Consider the following 17963-nt stretch of genomic DNA (forward strand, 5'->3'; position numbering starts at 1 on the left):
CGCGCACTGTGGCCGTCACCCTCGGTGTTATCGCCCGGCCGCTGTCGCCGGGCGGGCGGCTCCCGGGCCGAGAGGGCGCGGCACGAAGAGGGGCGGGCTGGCGGGCGCGCCCCGGCCCGGGGGCAACGCGCGGGAAAACAGGGAAGCCGCGAAGCGCGCGGGTTCGGTTTCCCAAGTGAAAAACGCCAGAGCCCACATTTGCCGGGGGAAAGGCTGGCCAAGTCACTCGGGACCGTTTTCCTTGGGGTAGGTCTCCAAGGGAGTGAAAGCCAGCGGCCGTTCGCGCTAAACTCGCCTGCTAAATCCTCGTGAAAGTCGACAAACAAGTTTATTAGAAAAACGAAGCAACAGAACTGACCTGCTCAGACTAAGACTATGACTGAGTAGGCTTACAGCCCTCTTTAAAAAATTGACACCGGATGCCCGAAATACACATTCTCCAGCCTCATACAGATAATGGGTATGGCCATGTAACTAAGTCCTGGACAGTGAATAAAAGCTGAGTGGTGTAGGCAATTTCCCAGAAAGGTCCTTAAAAGGGAAGGGGTCACATCACATACAAAAATTAACTGAAAACCCATCACAGACCTACGTGTAAAGGCTAAAACTATAAAACTCTTAGAAGAAAGCAGGAGCATATCTTCATAATCTTGGGTTAGACAAATGTTTCTTAGATAGGACGCCATAAGCATAAGTTGGACTACATCTAAATGAAAACCTTTGTGTTGTAACCTATGCAAACCAGTGAAAAGACAACCCACAGAATGGGAGGAATGTTTGCAAATCATAAGGATTTGTACTGGAATATATAAAGAACTCAAAACTAAACAGTAAAAAGACAGCCCAATTAAAAATTCAGTGAAGGATTTGAATAGATATTTCTCCAAGATAGACAAATGGGCAATAAGCACATGAAAAGATACTCATGTCATTAGGGAAATGCAAAACTACAAGATACCACTCCACTAGGAGGGCTATAATTATATAAAAACACAGTAACAAGCATTGGGGAGAATGTGGAAAAGCATACATTGCTAGTGGTCATGTAAACTGTGCAGGTGCTTCGGAGACGTTTGGCAGTTCTTCAAAAGTTAAGTATGAAATTATATGACCCAGCATTTATTCCACTCCTGAGGATGTAACAGAGATGAAAACATGATCACGCAACAACTTGAACACAAATGTTCATAGCAGCACGATTTTTAATAGCTAAAAAGTGGAAACAACCCAAATATCCATCAACTAATGGCTATTTAGGATGTTAGGAATATTCATACAATGGACTATTATTCAGCAATAAAAACGACATGGATGAACCTTGAAAACATTATGTTGTGAAAAAAGTCAGTCACAAAAGACCACATACTGTATGATTCCACTTACATGAAATGTCCAAATAAACCTATAGAAAGAATGTAGACATGTGGCTGTGTGAACTGAGGGTGGAGAAAGACTATAAATGGGGTTTCTTTTAGAGATAAAAATGTTCTAAAATCAGATTGTGATGGCTGCACAATCCTGCGAATATACTAAAAAAACACTGAGTTGTATACTTTAAATGGGTGAATTGTAAGGTATGTGAATTACATCTCAATAGCTTTTTTAAAAAAGGGAATGGATATGCTTCTTCTACTGGATGAAATGATGAAATGCAAATGTGATGGCTGGTGCCAACAGGCTATCTGAAGACCTCAAGTTAACTGGTGCTGAGATCCACAGATTAACAATACTGGAGTCATGACTTTTGATCTAGCAGCTCTGAACTGCTTCCCTCCGGACTTCTGCATGGGAAATAAAATAAAATGTATTCTGTAAGCCATTATTATTTTGGATTTCCTATTACAGCTAAATCTAACCTGAAAGTATACACTACCCAGTATAAAGCAAGTCATCCCATTTTCTATGCCTCAATTCCTTAATCTAGAAAATGGGTATCTTCAGTTTCCTTGATTGCAGCCCTAGCAAATAGTGCAAAGATAACTAGGTAATGCATGTATTAAATATTTAACTAAACAAACTCAAGATGAGTTTCTTTGGATAATTTAGGTTTGAACACAACACTTTATATGCAATTTCAGCAGGTTTGGAAACACTTCACTCACAATACTATACTGTGTTGCATGTACTACCACAATTTTACTTTTGAAGGGAAGTGGGCAACAGAAAAAAAAACAAAAAACACCTTCCTCCCTTTTCTGCACAGAAATGTAACTAAAAGGCATTTATTTCCCTAACAGTTACTATTCTGCTTAAAGTGATGGTATATTCCTAATGCAATTTTTAAAGACAAATAGACTTCAATAAATAAAACAGGCCGACAATAATCAAGAAGCCTGCCTTTTGAAACAAAACTAAAGACTGATACACTTAAAAACATCTGAAAGGATGCACACCTATATGTTATTAGTGGTTATCTCTGAATGGTGGAATAAAAGATGAGCTAAAGATCATTTTAGCATAACTGTATAATTTTCTCCAATGAATATGAATTATCTGTGCAAAAAACATATATTTAAATCAAGTGACAAAGAGCCAAATATTAGTCTACTGAATAAGCCACTTCTATCTGAAGATTCAGTGTGATGAGCAATGTTTAAATTAAATGGTTTGTACTAAGAGCAAAGGGGTAAATCTTACTAAGGAGTCTTCATGCTAGTTCAACTAAGGACACAAAGGATGGTGTAAGAAATAAACACAACCACTTAGTACTAAAAATATCACATCTTAACACTTCTGAGTACTAAATGAAAGTAACATTGGTTAAAGTACCTGGCAAACAGAAAGCACCTAATAAATGTTTGTTGATTATCAAACTGAATGACTTTGCCAAATAAAAATGACAAATGCATCCATATGTAACTATTTCATAACAAACAAATGTAAATTATCTCACTGATCCTTTTAATGAACAGTAAGTATTTCATCTTTAAGACAACAGTTCTTTAACCATTAGCAAGATTGCTTTCAAAATACTTTAAGGCACTGAAATAGATGCATACATAATTTCAACACAATTAAGTATAATGAAAAGTATTCTGAATGACAGAACCATATAAAATAAATAAGATCACCTTTATAACCTGGATAATGCATAGTAATTTAACCAATAAATTAGAATCTGTAAAATTAGATATGTACTTCTGCATATCACCCCCAACAATAGTTTTAAACTGATTGATGCCACTTTTGAAACAACTACTTAGGTCAAATTGTATTCCACATCTAAGATGTTGGCTTTATTTTCAAGTTTGCCTTCCCTTGCTAAATTCAGTTTGTTTTCTAAAGTCAGCATGTTTTGGGTATTCTACATATTTAATTAACAACTTTAGAATTTTAAACTTTAATGTAAAAAGCTTTATCAGATGGTTCTCACTTTAGAAAACCTTTAAGAATATCATCCACATTAATTAGAGTTTTCACAGTTACAAAAATGAGGGTTCTTGCTGATGACAGGTCTTTCCCTACAGAACTTCTCACTGGGGTGTATTTTGCATGTACACACAAGAAAACCTCTAATGTGTCTTCTGGTTATTACTATAAACTGGAAAATCCACAAAGGAGGCCTTTTTATATGTACAAGAAAAATATTTCCAACAAGAAAGCACCTTTATAGAAATATGGAGAATCAAAAATTGACTTATATTTGTGCAAATGAAAATTATAAAATGCCTCATGATAGGCCTATATGAAACATTTTCTTACAGATTCTTGAAAATATATTAACAATGACTTACGTTATATCTGATTTTACCATCCCCTCATTTTTTAAAGAATGCCATTATTTTTGTTTTACTAAAGAGACGACTCTACCACAGCTGTAAACGTTACAAGACAATAAATATTTTCTATTATATATCTGTTCATTTCTGAGGGTAAATGACAAAAGGAAAAGGCTCTCCTTTGTTCTCCCTCTCTTCCTGATAAAAAGACCTCTACCACCTAGAAGGCTGAGAGCTAGAAAAGGAAGCATTCTTAAAATGAACTTCAAACCTAAGATATATCTTATAAATCAGGTCATCTAGTTATGTGTATATTTCCCTTTTGGTATCCCTGAGCCTTTAAAAAAAACCTCATTTAAATGTTGCAGCCTTGTCTCAGCTGTGCTTACAGAAGATAAAGCACAGGTTTATCTCATGATTAGTTCAGAATTAAAGGGTGGGAGGACAGTCTAAGAACAAACTGATGGACTACAATAAAATTTAAAGGTCTAACAGTCCGATTTCAGCTGAGTCTTGCACTGTCCATGATGCAGCACGCAGGTTTTATTTTGTTAACGTGGAAGCTTAGTGCAGGATTTCCTGAAGACTGGTTCTCCTACTACATACCTAAGAATTACTTGAGATTAAAAATGTAGACATCTGGAACCCATCCCAAATACAATGAATCGTTAAAATATGTGTGGTAGGTGGCAGTTAATAGGCATTCTGAAAAGCTTCCCAAGTGATTCTTACATATTAAGGCCTGAGAATCACTGCTTTATAAAATTAGCTCTTACAAGGGTTCTGCAAGGTCAAAACTATTTTCATAATTATACTAAGATGTTATTTGCTTTTTTTCATTTTCTCATGAATGTACAGTAGCATTTACTATAGGCTACATGATGGAAAGACAGACATATAGAAGCAGACATATAGAAGCAGATAAGATTCCATCTGTCTTCTTTAAATCAGACAGTAAAGATATTTGCAAAAAATGAAATACAATGCCACGTTTCTCACTAAATCTTTTTAAATTTTGGAAAATACATTTTTCTTAAATATGTTCTTTATATTAACATGTTTATTATTTTTAATGAATATTTTATAACATTTTATTTAAAATATAATATTAGTATTTATACCCCACATAAACAAAAGGCCTTGAGACCAAAAAGTCTGAGAACTGCTCTTTCCAGCAGACATGCAGCACCCTATGAACATTACTGCTGCTAGGAATGGCCACTTAGCTCCTTGGCACATTCAATGTATATTTCACTTTAAATATGATTCAATAGATCGTCTGCAAAAAGCTTCTTAAACTTATTGTCAGGCAAAGGGATTTAATCTGACTGGGAAATACTGAAGTGTAACCAGTTTTAGTTAAAAATCTAGCATGTTTTCCTCAGTGACATCAGAATGTAATAAATAATCCTTTAATATATAAATGGGCTGTGTGATGTATGAAATAGAAAACCATACTTTACACGACGCATTTAAAAAATGTTAATTAGTAACATGACAACACTAGCATTAGATTCTACGTGAGTGGTGGCAAACAAATGGCCCACTCCAAATGTTAACTAAGAACAAACCCCTAATTTTTGAAAGAAAATAAAGTAGGGGATAAACTGCGGTTCCTAGAGAAAAAAGAATTCTTTTAAATTTATATGTTTCAAAAATGTTGAAATGTACGTCAGCAGATTGATACTGACATCATACTAAGCTACACAATTTTATTCTTAAATGAAAATACATCCCAGATACTGTTGCCAAGTTAATAGTTGAGTGTATCTTGCCATTAGACAATGCAAATTGGGAGCACTTCTGAGGTTGAAGCATAGCTGTGGTGAAAGCAGTTCCTTCCAGCCTTTTGATTGTATCTCAGATATAAAAAAATTGCACTGATGTTTTTAACCTGTCATGTATAATTTTTTAATGTATTGCTATTTTAAAAAATCTGAGACAGCTAACATTTAAACAAATCACTGCTGTTTGGGAATGATGTTTGAATGAAAGATGCTATGAACATATTTGCTAATTTATACCGTATTAAGATTTTAAATGATATAGTTATTTAATATATCTTATGTTAAATAACTGGTATTTGAAAATAAGTCTATTTTTCTTTCTGAGTAGCCTTCTGGGAAAAGTTCATTGAATATAGTTTCCAGTCATAGTTTATTTTCCTAACTTGTACTTATTTTTAAATCTTCTCATCAGGAGGGAGTTCAATAGTGTAAAGCCCAGCAAATCTGACTTCCTCCTCATTTTGGTGTGCATGTCCACTTATGACCATCATTTTTCTGGAAACTTTCGACTTAGTGTATCAAAAATTAATTTTATGAAAGTTCTTTAAAAGGTTCAGCGGTTTTTTTGAGTCTCTGAATGATTACAGCATTCTGTAAATTGGCTTCTTCCAGTGTGAGTGTTTCATCTAGCAATTTGAGGAAAGGAAGAGCTGTTGCCAGGGAAAAGGGAGGACTTCTTTGAGATCCTTGGTATTTTTCAATGAAGTCTTTGATGTGGCTTACCCTGTAAAATAGCACAAACTATTAATATAATTTTATGAAAACCTGAATTAGCTAATTTAAGGTAATAACTTGTGATGATACCTATAGCTATGTTAATACAAAATAATCAAATTATGATGATATAACTACTCACTTGGGCTATCTTTTAAAGGTTCACCCCTGATAATAGTCAGGAATTACTATTCCTTATCTTAGATGTGACAAGAGTACTATAGTTACATTTTTTTGAGTCTCTATTTTTTAGAAACATATTCTGAAATATCTACATATGAAACTATATGAAGTCTGGGATTTGCTTAACATAGTTCAGTGGGAACTGAATGATGATGGATCATTATATCATCTCTTTGCTTTTGCATATACCTGAAAGTTTCTATAACAGAAAAATCTACATATCTTGCTCTGAATGGATCAGAAATGGTCCAACCAGTAATCCTACACAGACACAGGCTGTATCTCTTCAATACCACATCAGGCTGTGCTTCAAATCCAGTTAAGAAAATTCTTAACCCAGTGCAGGTAGATTTCAGTTAGTATAATGAACACTATAATGTAATATAATCACTGAAACCTTTTTTTTTAAATAACAGTGATTTTAAAAATTTTATTTATTTATTTTTGGCTGCATTTGATCTTCGCTGCTGCACAAGGCTTTCTTTAGTTGCGGCAAGCAGGGGCTACTCTTCGTTGCAGTGCATGTGCTTCTCATTGTGGTGGCTTGTCCTTGTTACAGAGCATGGGCTCTAGGTATGTGGGCTTCAGTAGTTGTGGCACATCGGCTCAGGAGTTGTGGCTCGCAGGTTCTAGAGTGCAAGCTCAGTAGTTGTGGTGCACGGGTTTCGTTGCTCCGCAGCATGTGGGATCTTCCTGGACCAGGGTTCGAACCCGTGTCCCCTGCACTGGCAGGCAGATTCTTAACAACTGCGCCACCAGGGAAGTCCTCCCAATCACTGCAATCTTGAAGGTAGCTCAAAGTTATGTTCGTGTAAGTATATGCGTGTGTATTTGGAAAGGGAAAGTACATATACAGTTCATCGAAATTAAGATGCCACTGGGAGTTCCCTGGTGGCCTAGTGGTTTGGATTCTGGGCTTTCACTGCCATGGCCTGGGTTCAATCCCTGGTCGGGGAACTGAGATCCTGCAAGCCAGGCGACACGGCCAAAAAAACCCCCCTGAGATGCCACTGATTCTAAGACTTGTCATTTTATATACTACTAAAATTTTTAAAAATCCAGATTATGACAAAATAGTTTCTTAAACACTTAGAATTTTTATATTTATTGAAAGAGCACTTTAAACTAATTTTCACACAAACATTCATCAAATCACTTACTTCCATAATAAGATTAGAATAAAATGGTTAAGTCATTCCTAACAGTTGAACATTATTCAGACTCAGATCCTTCAAATCACTTCTGATTAAGTCATTGATGTACATGTCCATATAACACTCCCTTCTGTATCATTGGGTGTGTTGATGATACACAGCAGTACTTTGAAAAGTGCTCCACTACTGTCTCTGGGATGATCTTCCATTGAGCTGACACTCGTTCTGCATGCTTTGAGGCAGATGCCAAGGCAAAGACAATTGTGTCATGACTGCCATATGGCCAACAAGAAATTATAAGGATGCATCCCCATTTCAGAGATGCTAAAATGTGAAAAAATGTATAAACAAGAAATAATGAAATATGACATCACCAAAGACAGAATTTTCCCATTCAATCAAATTTACCAATTGCCACTCTGTTAATTTGTGCAGGTTACCAAAAAAATCAAGAAAATGGTAACTTGTATTTATTTGTGTACCAAAAATTGGATAACGAAAGGCTAAGGCTTATGGAAAAGAATATAAATACAAAAAAACTAATAAAGGTTAAAGGAACTGTGCAGTAAAAATTTAAAATGTGTACTGTGATCTCTACAATACTACAAGAATAAAGAAATGCCAATCTAAAAAGCTATGAGAGGATAAAAAATAATACTCAGTAAGCTCAAAAAGAGACAAGAAAGGAGGAATGAAGAATAAAAAGACATGGGGTAAAGAGAAAACAAAGAGCAAGATGGTAGCCTTAAACCTAACCAGTTCAGGATATTACAAAACATTATAAAAACTGGACTAAACATTCCAATTAAAAAACAAAGCTTGGTTAATTATCACTTAATAAATACCATCGGCCAGTCAAAGGTTTTTAAATGCTTCAAGTCATTCAAGGAAAAAAAAATGGTAGGTGACTATTTGTTATTGAAAATGCCAGTATTTTTCTAGACAAAGAAGTTGGGATTAAAGTATTTTATTTCCCTAAAAAGAAACAAACCTGAGTTGTAGAGAACAAACTTATGGTTACCAAGGGGGGAAGGGTAGGGTGAGACAAACTGGGAGAGTGGGATTGACATATATACACTAGTATGTATAAAACAGATAATAATGAGAACCTACTGTCATACAGGCCAGATATGAGAGGGAGTTGTGGTGGCCCAGATCAGGGAATCCGAGTCCAGGTTGAGTGAAGAGGACATCTGCACAGGAAAGCGGCCCACCTTCCTGGTGTCATGGGCGCCCTCCTCATGCACAGCATGAGGAGGGCGCCCATGTAAGGGAAGGCAGGTGGGGACGGTTGCAGTATGAGCAGGGTTAGGAGTGTGTCCACACAGAAGAGGTGTTCAGTGCAGAGTGTCAGAAGCCAAATTGGGTTAGGAATATAGGAGAGGTGGTACACAGCAGGCTGTCTCAAGCAGAATAAAAAGAGCATTCTCATACAAAGGAGGGGCCAACTGCAGTGTGTCAGAACCAGAAAGAGGTGGAGAGTGACCACTCATGGGGGAGGATAGGCAGCACTGACTGCCAGCACCCAGGAGGGCAAACAGGTCATTGGCATGATGTGATGTGTCAAGAGACCCAGCAGGAAGAGTGAGGCTTTCAGGCTGGGGAGGAGGCAGCAGTAGAAGAAGGAGACTGGTTACATGTAGGAGAACTGATCAATAAATAAATATATTGGGGGCTTTCCTGGTGGCACAGAGGTTAAGACTCTGTGCTCCCAATGAAGGGGGCCCAGGTTTAATTCCTGGTCAGGGAACTAGATCACACATGCATACCACAACTAAGACTTCACATGCCACAACTAAAGAGTGCTCAAGCCGCAACTAAGGAGCCCGCCTGCCACAACTAAGATCCAGCACAACCAATAAATAAAAATTTTTTAAAAAAATAATAAATATATTGAGAATAACTGGAGCCAGGTTTCTCACTGAAGAAAGTTAAACTGAAGAAAGTGAAGAAGTTAATTACAAATATGGAAAGGGGAAAACTAGAATAAACCCTGTGGTGGTGGATTGAAATTAGAGGTATCTATGTGAACTCATGGTTTTCACTATGCAAAGATATAGAAATACATTTGTAAATGTGTTAGTGTGTGTATATATATGCATATGTGTATGTATATACAGACACCTGTAGCTCTTTCCACTCAGAGGGCCTGGGAATGGTGGCAATAAGTATACCTAGTAACCAGATCCTCAATACCCTTGGCCACTAAAAAGAACCAGGGCTTCTTAGAAAACATACAGAACGAACCTGAAAAAAAAATTTTGTGAAAAAAAAAATATATATTTTGTGCCAATAAACAAGAAAATGCTCAAAGAATGATGGGAAGATGTAAAAAGTTTCAAGGAGGTCCCAGGGACTTGGAAACCTACATACAGTATGTTCCTACTTTAATTAAAATGAAAAAACATTTCAAGACTGGAAAAATCCATCAAACTAGTAGTAGTCATTATCTCTGGGTGACGGAATTTAACTTGATTTCAATTTCTTTCAGCACTTTCCTGTATTATCATTCCTTTTCTACAATTAACAGAAAAATACACACATAATGCTAATAATCAACTTAAAAACATATTAAAAATAATTCTTTTAAAATTATGTATCTAGGTAAACAGGAAAACTAATGAAATGATAATCCACAAAACAGACTGAAAATACTTCATTAATATCCAAGAATTTCTATTGTCATGAAATATTATGTTTAGAGAACTATTTATTAAGATCCTTAGTTCTTAAGAATAGCTGTTGACTGACCTGAAAAGAAGAAATACAATTAAAACTTAGGGAACAAATCAGACAAACAATGAAATGGAAGACTCACCTATGAGAAATGTTAAATTTCTGGACAATCCTTTTCCCATTGGCTAACCAGATCTGTATATTAGTGCTGGGTTCCAGACTGTTTAGTGGGACAGTAGACAACTTATTTTTATTCTCAACTGCAATAGTCTTTGCTTTAGAAACAATTTTTGGTGTAGCACTAAGAAAATCCAGACAACAAGTCAGATGCATGTTTTTCATTAAGCAGAACTTTATCATTAAACAATTACCATAAAAACTTTACAGTAAGTATAGCTTTTAGGAAGATTTTAGCTAGTCACAGCTGTTCCCTAACACATAAAGATATTAACATCAGTTATATCCATCATACATGATGATTATAGGAATCTAATAAAATTATGCACATCTAAGTAACTTGTACGCTTGTGGACTGTTACATAAGCATACTTGAAGAGTATACTTATGTATTCGAATAGTGCCTTACAGAACAATTTTATAGTGCTGACAGATCCATGGACTTTACCTTTACCTACTCCCCAGGTTAAAATTTCTAAAAGAAATTGTAAGTTCTCTGTAGAGAACAGTCTTTGGGTTATAAAGGAAATGAAAGGAAACAAAGTATTCCCTCATCACTCTGAAAGTCACATTGGGATATTTTTACATGTGTGGATGAATATGCATTTATATACCTTACCACTCTTGATAATTAATATATGAGAATTCATAAAAATGAAAGCAATCCTATATTTAACCTCTGCATATTCTGCCATAGGCATAATTAGATAAGATGAATACTGCAAAGTTTGAAAATATTGGGCTCGTCAAAAAGTTTGTTTGGGTTTTTCAGAAGAGCTTATGAAAAACCCGAACGAACTTCTTGGCCAACCCAATAATTAAAGGTTCTGATACTGATACTAACTTTACCAGGCATTGTTTCACTTTTATTACCTCAAAATTCAGATACTGATCAGAGAACACAATGCTGAAGGCATTGGTAACTATAATACAGAACTCTATATCTAAAAGCTAGCCTATGTACTCTGTGACATTAATGGCAAAGCTCAAGTGGTGGGTGCAAGGGAGAAAAGATGATTTATCCATCCAATTTTGCCCAACGTCCTCATTAAGCCAGGCACTTTTGATCGGACAAAACCAAAAAGGCTGCCGTGACTTTTTAGTATAGTGCCAGCATATGTTAATTTATACCAAGGTGAATATGACTTAGAAGTTCTCATAAAAGTTAACATGAAAAATCTCATTTCCAATGGGAGAAATGATAACTCTATATATGTGGTCTACATAGTAAAATAATGACAAGCTGAATATTAGTCAAACCTCTGCTTATGGAAATTACAGATCATGAGCCTACTCACCTTCCCAGTCTGTGACCCTGTCCTGAGAAGGGCTGGAACACAGGCTTCGTTGACATACATACTTCATTTTTCTTATCTTCAACTTTAACATCGACCTCCTCTTTATCAAAAACTCCCTGTAATTCTAAAGGTAATTCCCTTGGAAAGTAAAGAAAGAAAGTGATAAAGCCCCTAACATGTTTTTTCTTTCTCTGAAAAACATACGATGCATGTAAAAAGAACAGAAAAATATACAGAAATAAGAGGCATATATATTCTATACAATAAAAACTAAATGTATTTAAAATAATACAGTTAGAGAAAAATCAAGCTCTTATTTCATTCTTTAAAATGAAAATATAGCTACATGCTGGTTCTAGAAAACAAGACATAAAAAAATATAAACAGGGCTTCCCTGGTGGCGCAGTGGTTGAGAACCCGCCTGCCGATGCAGGGGACACGGGTTCGTGCCCCGGTCCGGGAAGATCCCACATGCTGCGGAGCGGCTGGACCTGTGAGCCATGGCCGCTAAGCCTGCGCGTCCGGAGCCTGCGCTCCGCAACGGGAGGACCACAACAGTGAGAGGCCCGCGTAATGCAAAAAAAAAAAAACCAAAAAAAAAAAATGAAAAAAAAAAAAATATATATAAACACATATAGACTTAAGAAGGAAAATGACAGCCCCCTCCCCCAAAAGTGACAGTCCTTATAATTCCACTCTCACTCTAATAAAAAACTTTGTGGTGTATCTCCTAAATTTTCTCTCTCTATATAGTAAAATTCCACATATAATTATATTTTTTTCCAAAGATGGTATCACTCTATGTACACTATTCTGTATTTTGCAAACTGCTTAAAAAAAAAAGCAATATACCACAGAAATCTTCTCATGTTAGTATATGGATATATGTCATTTATTTTTACCACATGCACACTGTTATTCTGTTATAAAGTAGATCAAATGGTACAAACATATAAAATACTCTTTTCATCTTTTCCTTACTGATTTGTAAGAAATATGTATATATTCCATTTACAGGATATACGTGAAACAAGTATTCCCAGTTTGGCATTTGATTTTACATAATCAAATTTATCTTTCTTATATTGCTTCTGGGATTCATGCCAACTATAGCTATGTGCAACAACATGGATGAATATCCCAAAGTTGAGGAGACACAGAAAATAAACACACTGCTGTTACACAGTTAAAAAAAAACCAGATAAAATGAAAAAATTATAAAGTAAAGCAAAAAACCATAAAGAAAAGCAAAGAACAAGTTACTACACAGAAGTTAGGATAGCATTACTTCTGTGATATTACTACAAATAATGTTTAATTTAATCTTATCATGACGATGAAATCAGATAAATCTGAATTGAGAGAAATTCTACATAATTTGGGCCCATAATCTTCAAGTGTCAAGGTCATTAAAAAAAGACAAAAACAAAAACTGAGAAACTGATCCCTCCTGAAGGAGACTAAAGAGACATGACATTTACAAGCAATGTGCAATTCTGAATTGGATGCTTTTGCTATAAAGGATAATATTAAGATAAAAAGTGAAACTTGAATACATTCTGAGGAATAATTGGTAATAAAATTATACTTTAATAGATGGTTGTACTGTGGTTACATAGGAAAATATATTTCCTTTTTAATAAAAATACAAACTAAAGTATTCAAGATGATGAGGCATCACTTTAGCAACTTACTCTCAAATGCTTTTAGAAAAGTTCTTTGTACCAAACTTGCAACTTTTGTGTTACTTTTGTGTGTGTGTGTGTGTGTGTGTGTGTGTGTTAGTTGGAAAAAGCTTCCAAATTAATTATATTATATAAGGAGTCCCTTACTCCTATGTTTTCTTATACTTTTCTTATAATTAACCACTGCACCAAAAGGGAAGCCCTGGCAGGTGGATTCTTAACCACTGCATGACGAGGGAAGTCCTAAGATAGTCAAAATTTACAAAAAAAAAAAAAAAAAAAAAAAAAAAAAAAAAAATATATATATATATATATATATATATATATATATATAATATTGGGACTTACCTAGTGGCACAGTGGTTAGGAATCTGCCTGCCAATGCAGAGGACACGGGTTCGAGCCCTGGTCTGGGAAGATCCCACATGCCGTAGAGCAACTAAGCCTATGAGCCACAACTACAGAGCCTGCGCTCTAGAGCCCGTGTGCCACAACTACTGAAGCCCACGTGCCTAGAGCTTGTGCTCCGCAACAAGAGAAGCCACCACAATGGGAAGCCCACGCACCGCAACACAGAGTAGCCCCCAGTTGCTGCAACTAGAGAAAGCTGCGCACAGCAAGGAAGACCCAACACAGCTAAAACAAACAAACAAACAAAAGACAAGTAGGATGTTATGTGGTAATTGGCAAAGTGAATTAATTTAAGTCAGATTTTGGTTGGTGAGAATTCAAATTCCTGACACTTCAAAATTACAGCTGTGGTTCTTTTAAGAAAACTCATCTTATGAAAAAATCTGAATTTATAAAAGAAAAAGTGTCTTTGAATGCGTAGGAACGTGTGAACAACATTAAAAGGAATCTTCCAAATGAAATATATCTAAAATGTCCTTCTTGGACTTCCCTGGTGGTGCAGTGGTTAAGAATCCGCCTGCCAATGGAGGGGACACAGGTTTGAGCCGTGGTCCGGGAAGATCCCACATGCCGTGGAGCAACTAAGCCCTTGTGCCACGACTACTCAGCCTGCGCTCTAGAGGCCTCAAGCCACAACTACTGAGCCCGCGTGCCACAACTACTGAAGCCCACGCACCTACAGCCCATGCTCCGCAACAAGAGAAGCTACTGCAATGAGAAGCCCACGCACCGCAACGAAGAGTAGCCCCCACTCTCCACAACTAGAGAAAGCCTGCAGGCAGCAATGAAGACCCAACACAGCCAAAAATAAATAAATTAATTTAAAATAAATAAATAAATAAAATATCCTTTACAAAGATTGCTTACCCTTTTTTGATGGAGTTCAGAAACTGCTGACTTGCACCATCAGAATAACTTCTGAAATCATCATTGACTGTGAATCCATTTTTCCATAATTTTATACTTACATCTGCCTGCAAAGCAGTAAGAAACAAAATACATCATGTTAATAAATGAAATGTACTAATAAACTAAAAGTCCCTTGAAACTTTCTTCTATCAGTGAATATTTTATGTATCAATCTTTTCTTTAAAATAGAGATATAACTGACATATAACATTGTATTAGTCTTAGGTATACAACATAATGGTTTGATATACATATCTATTGCAAAATGATTACAGAATAAGTGTAGTTAACATCCATCACCACACACAGCTACAAATTTTTAAAATATACCATTCTTAACAGCAAGCTTCAAATGTAAAATATCAAAAATTATAATGTACACATAAAATATGGTTCATAATGAACAATATTTTTAAATAATTCACTAATAATTTTCTTTAAGAGAGGTCATTTGCAAAAATATTCTGTGCCCTGTCTTATAGGACACTAAAGCTTTCTGACCAGAACAGACTTCTCAACAGTTAGAGAAGGACTTTGAAATGACTTGAACATTAGACTTTGAACATTAAGAATAATAAAGGGGGAAAAAAAAAACTATGAGTAATTAATGGCTATTCCTTCAAATATAAACTATCAGTGTTACTGTTATCAATATTTCATCTCTCAACATCTTGTTGATCACCTCCTAAGAACATTATTTATTCACTCATTCAATCAAAAAAGGCACTGTAGAAATATAGAAAGGTTCAGAAATACAGTAGAATGCAGGGATGCTTCAGGCTGAACACAGAAGGACTGATTAAAAACCATTTAAGGGGGCTTCCCTGGTGGCGCAGTGGTTGAGAATCCGCCTGCCGATGCAGGAGACACGGGTTCGTGCCCTGGTCCGGGAAGATCCCACATGCCGTGGAGCAACTAAGCCCGTGAGCCATGGCCGCCAGGCCTGCGCGTCCGGAGCCTGTGCTCCGCAACGGGAGAGGCCACAACAGTGAGAGGCCCGCATACCGCAAAAAAAAAAAAAAAAAAAAAAAAAAAAAAAAAAAAAAAACAAAAAAACCATTTAAGGGGTTTCCCTGGTGGTGCAGTGGTTGAGAATCCACCTGCTGATGCAGGGGACACGGGTTCGTGCCCCGGTCCGGGAAGATCCCACATGCCGTGAAGCGGCTGGGCCCGTGAGCCATGGCCGCTGAGCCTGCGCGTCCGGAGACTGTGCTCCACGCAACGGGAGAGGCCACAACTGTGGGAGGCCCGCGTAACGCAAAAAAAAAAGAAAAAAAAAAAAAAAAAGATGTTAGGGAAAACAATCACAATAATGATAGCATATATTATTAGCCTGCCTGCCTAGCTATCTGTCTGTCTATGTACTTATCTGAGAGAGCACTTGTGTGTACACTTATATGTACCAAACACTGTTTACAGTACTTTCCCTACATATATTTATTTAATCCTCCTAAAATTCACACAAGGTGAGTATTATTATTATACTTTTTATAGATGGGAAATTAGAAACACAGAAGATTCATTAAATTGCCCAATATTACATAGTCAGTAAGGGTGGAGCTGGGGTTAGAATCCATACTCTTAACCACTATACTATATTACCTGTTTTTTTTTTTACCTATAACCAAACTGCCAAGACTCTGCTCTCATGGTACTCACAGAAAAGAATGAGAACTAAAAAAATTGTACAAATGAACTTACTTACAAAACAGAAATAGAGTCACAGATGTAGGAAACAAACTTATGGTTACCAAGGGGGAAAGTGGCAGGGAGAGATAAATTAGGAGATTGGGATTAACACATATATAAAACAGACAACTAATAAGGACCTACAGTATAGCACAGGGAATTCTACTCAATACTCTGTAATGACCTATACAGGAAAAGAATCTAAAAAAGAGTGGATATATGTATATGTGTAACTGATTCACTTTGCTGTACAGCAGAAACTAACCCAACACTGTAAATCAACTATACTCCAATAAAAATTAATTTAAAAAAAAAGAAAAGAATGAGAACAAAACAAATAGGAAAAGAGCACATAAAGACACTGAGGAGGGGAATTCCCTAGCAGCACAGTGGTTAGGACCGGTACTTTCACTGCTGAGGGCCCGGGGTTCAATCCCTGGTCAGGGAACTATCCCACAAGCTGCATGGGCCAAAAAAACAAAAAAAAGACACTGAGGAAAACAGAAGAAACTTAAATATCCAAAAATGATAATTAATACACTTATATAAGAGAGGATGTTTGAAAGGGAGTAGGAGGGAATATTCAGGGAGCAAAAGAGCTCTTAGAAACTTAAAATGGAAATTAAATAAAAGGATTGAATATAAGGTTGAAGAAATATTACAATTAAAATAGAACAAAACAACAAAGAGGTGGAAAACAGGAGAAATAATAAGAGACTCAGTCCAAGAGATCCATTATCTAAGAAAAAATATTCTAGAGAGACAGGCAACAGAGGGGAGCAAAATATCGAGAAGCAACATGAGAAAATGTCCTAGAAGAGTAAAATACAAGTTTCTGTATTGAATGAATGAAAAAGAATCTATACCAAGGCCCATCAGAACATGAGGAGATTAAAGAAAAGATTCAAATAGGTTGCAGGGAGCAAAAACATGCCACACACACAGGCTCAGATGCCAAAATAGCAATCTATCAATCACGTGTGAAGGCAGAATAAAGGCAAATTCAGGTGTGCAAGGTTTCAACCCATCCATTTCCCATGCACTCTTTTTACACGTACTTTCTGCATAAAACACCTCAAGACTGGCTTCATAAAAATGGAAACATACAGGGTAGGGGTTGGGAGAGGCACAGAATTCAGTGCACCAGAAGTGAGAGGAGAGATAAATAAAGTGCTCAGGATCACAGATTCCAGGGCAGCAGCAGTATATCTCCCCTAGAGGACATTGGAGAAAGAAGGGCTTCACCACAGTTATCCTTCAGAAAAAATTAAAGTGGTAAAATTATCTAATATGTTCAAACAACTGGAAAAAGATACAGCCTTCTATCAGAGTTCAAGGATGAATTAACGACAGGCACAAAGAAAATAAAGGCAATATGGAAGGGAAAAAACTATTAATTCTAATGAAAATTTAAAAGGCAGTCAGGAAAAGAAGTATCATAACACACTATATGACTCAGTGATGCTCTACAGTATTTACAAAGTCATAAAGTTATAAACAATGATAATTGATTTAATCCCAAATTATGATATAATTATGTTAGTCAAATGAGAGGAGGTGG

At 36.3% G+C, this 17963-nt stretch overlaps 1 protein-coding gene across 3 annotated transcripts in view; it reads right to left on the minus strand.

Annotated features, from left to right (window-relative positions):
* Positions 1–1184: 1184 nt before the first annotated feature.
* Positions 1185–17963, minus strand: part of UBXN2A (UBX domain protein 2A) — a 44655-nt gene continuing 27876 nt past the window's right edge. The window contains exons 4-7 of one of the 3 annotated variants that reach the window (XM_067008041.1): positions 14672–14778; positions 11709–11846; positions 10376–10534; positions 1185–1781 (exon numbers count right to left, since the gene is read on the minus strand). In XM_067008041.1, coding sequence (XP_066864142.1) covers positions 1736–1781; positions 10376–10534; positions 11709–11846; positions 14672–14778 — 450 coding nt within the window. In that variant the 3' untranslated portion in view covers positions 1185–1735. Of the gene's footprint in view, positions 1782–2882; positions 6231–7492; positions 7882–10375; positions 10535–11708; positions 11847–14671; positions 14779–17963 lie in introns of those variants that run through there. The other 2 variants (XM_059079222.2, XM_067008040.1) reach the window with 2 other exon arrangements.

The sequence above is a fragment of the Kogia breviceps genome, chromosome 11 (assembly GCF_026419965.1).
Source record: "Kogia breviceps isolate mKogBre1 chromosome 11, mKogBre1 haplotype 1, whole genome shotgun sequence".
Lineage (NCBI taxonomy): Eukaryota > Metazoa > Chordata > Mammalia > Artiodactyla > Physeteridae > Kogia > Kogia breviceps.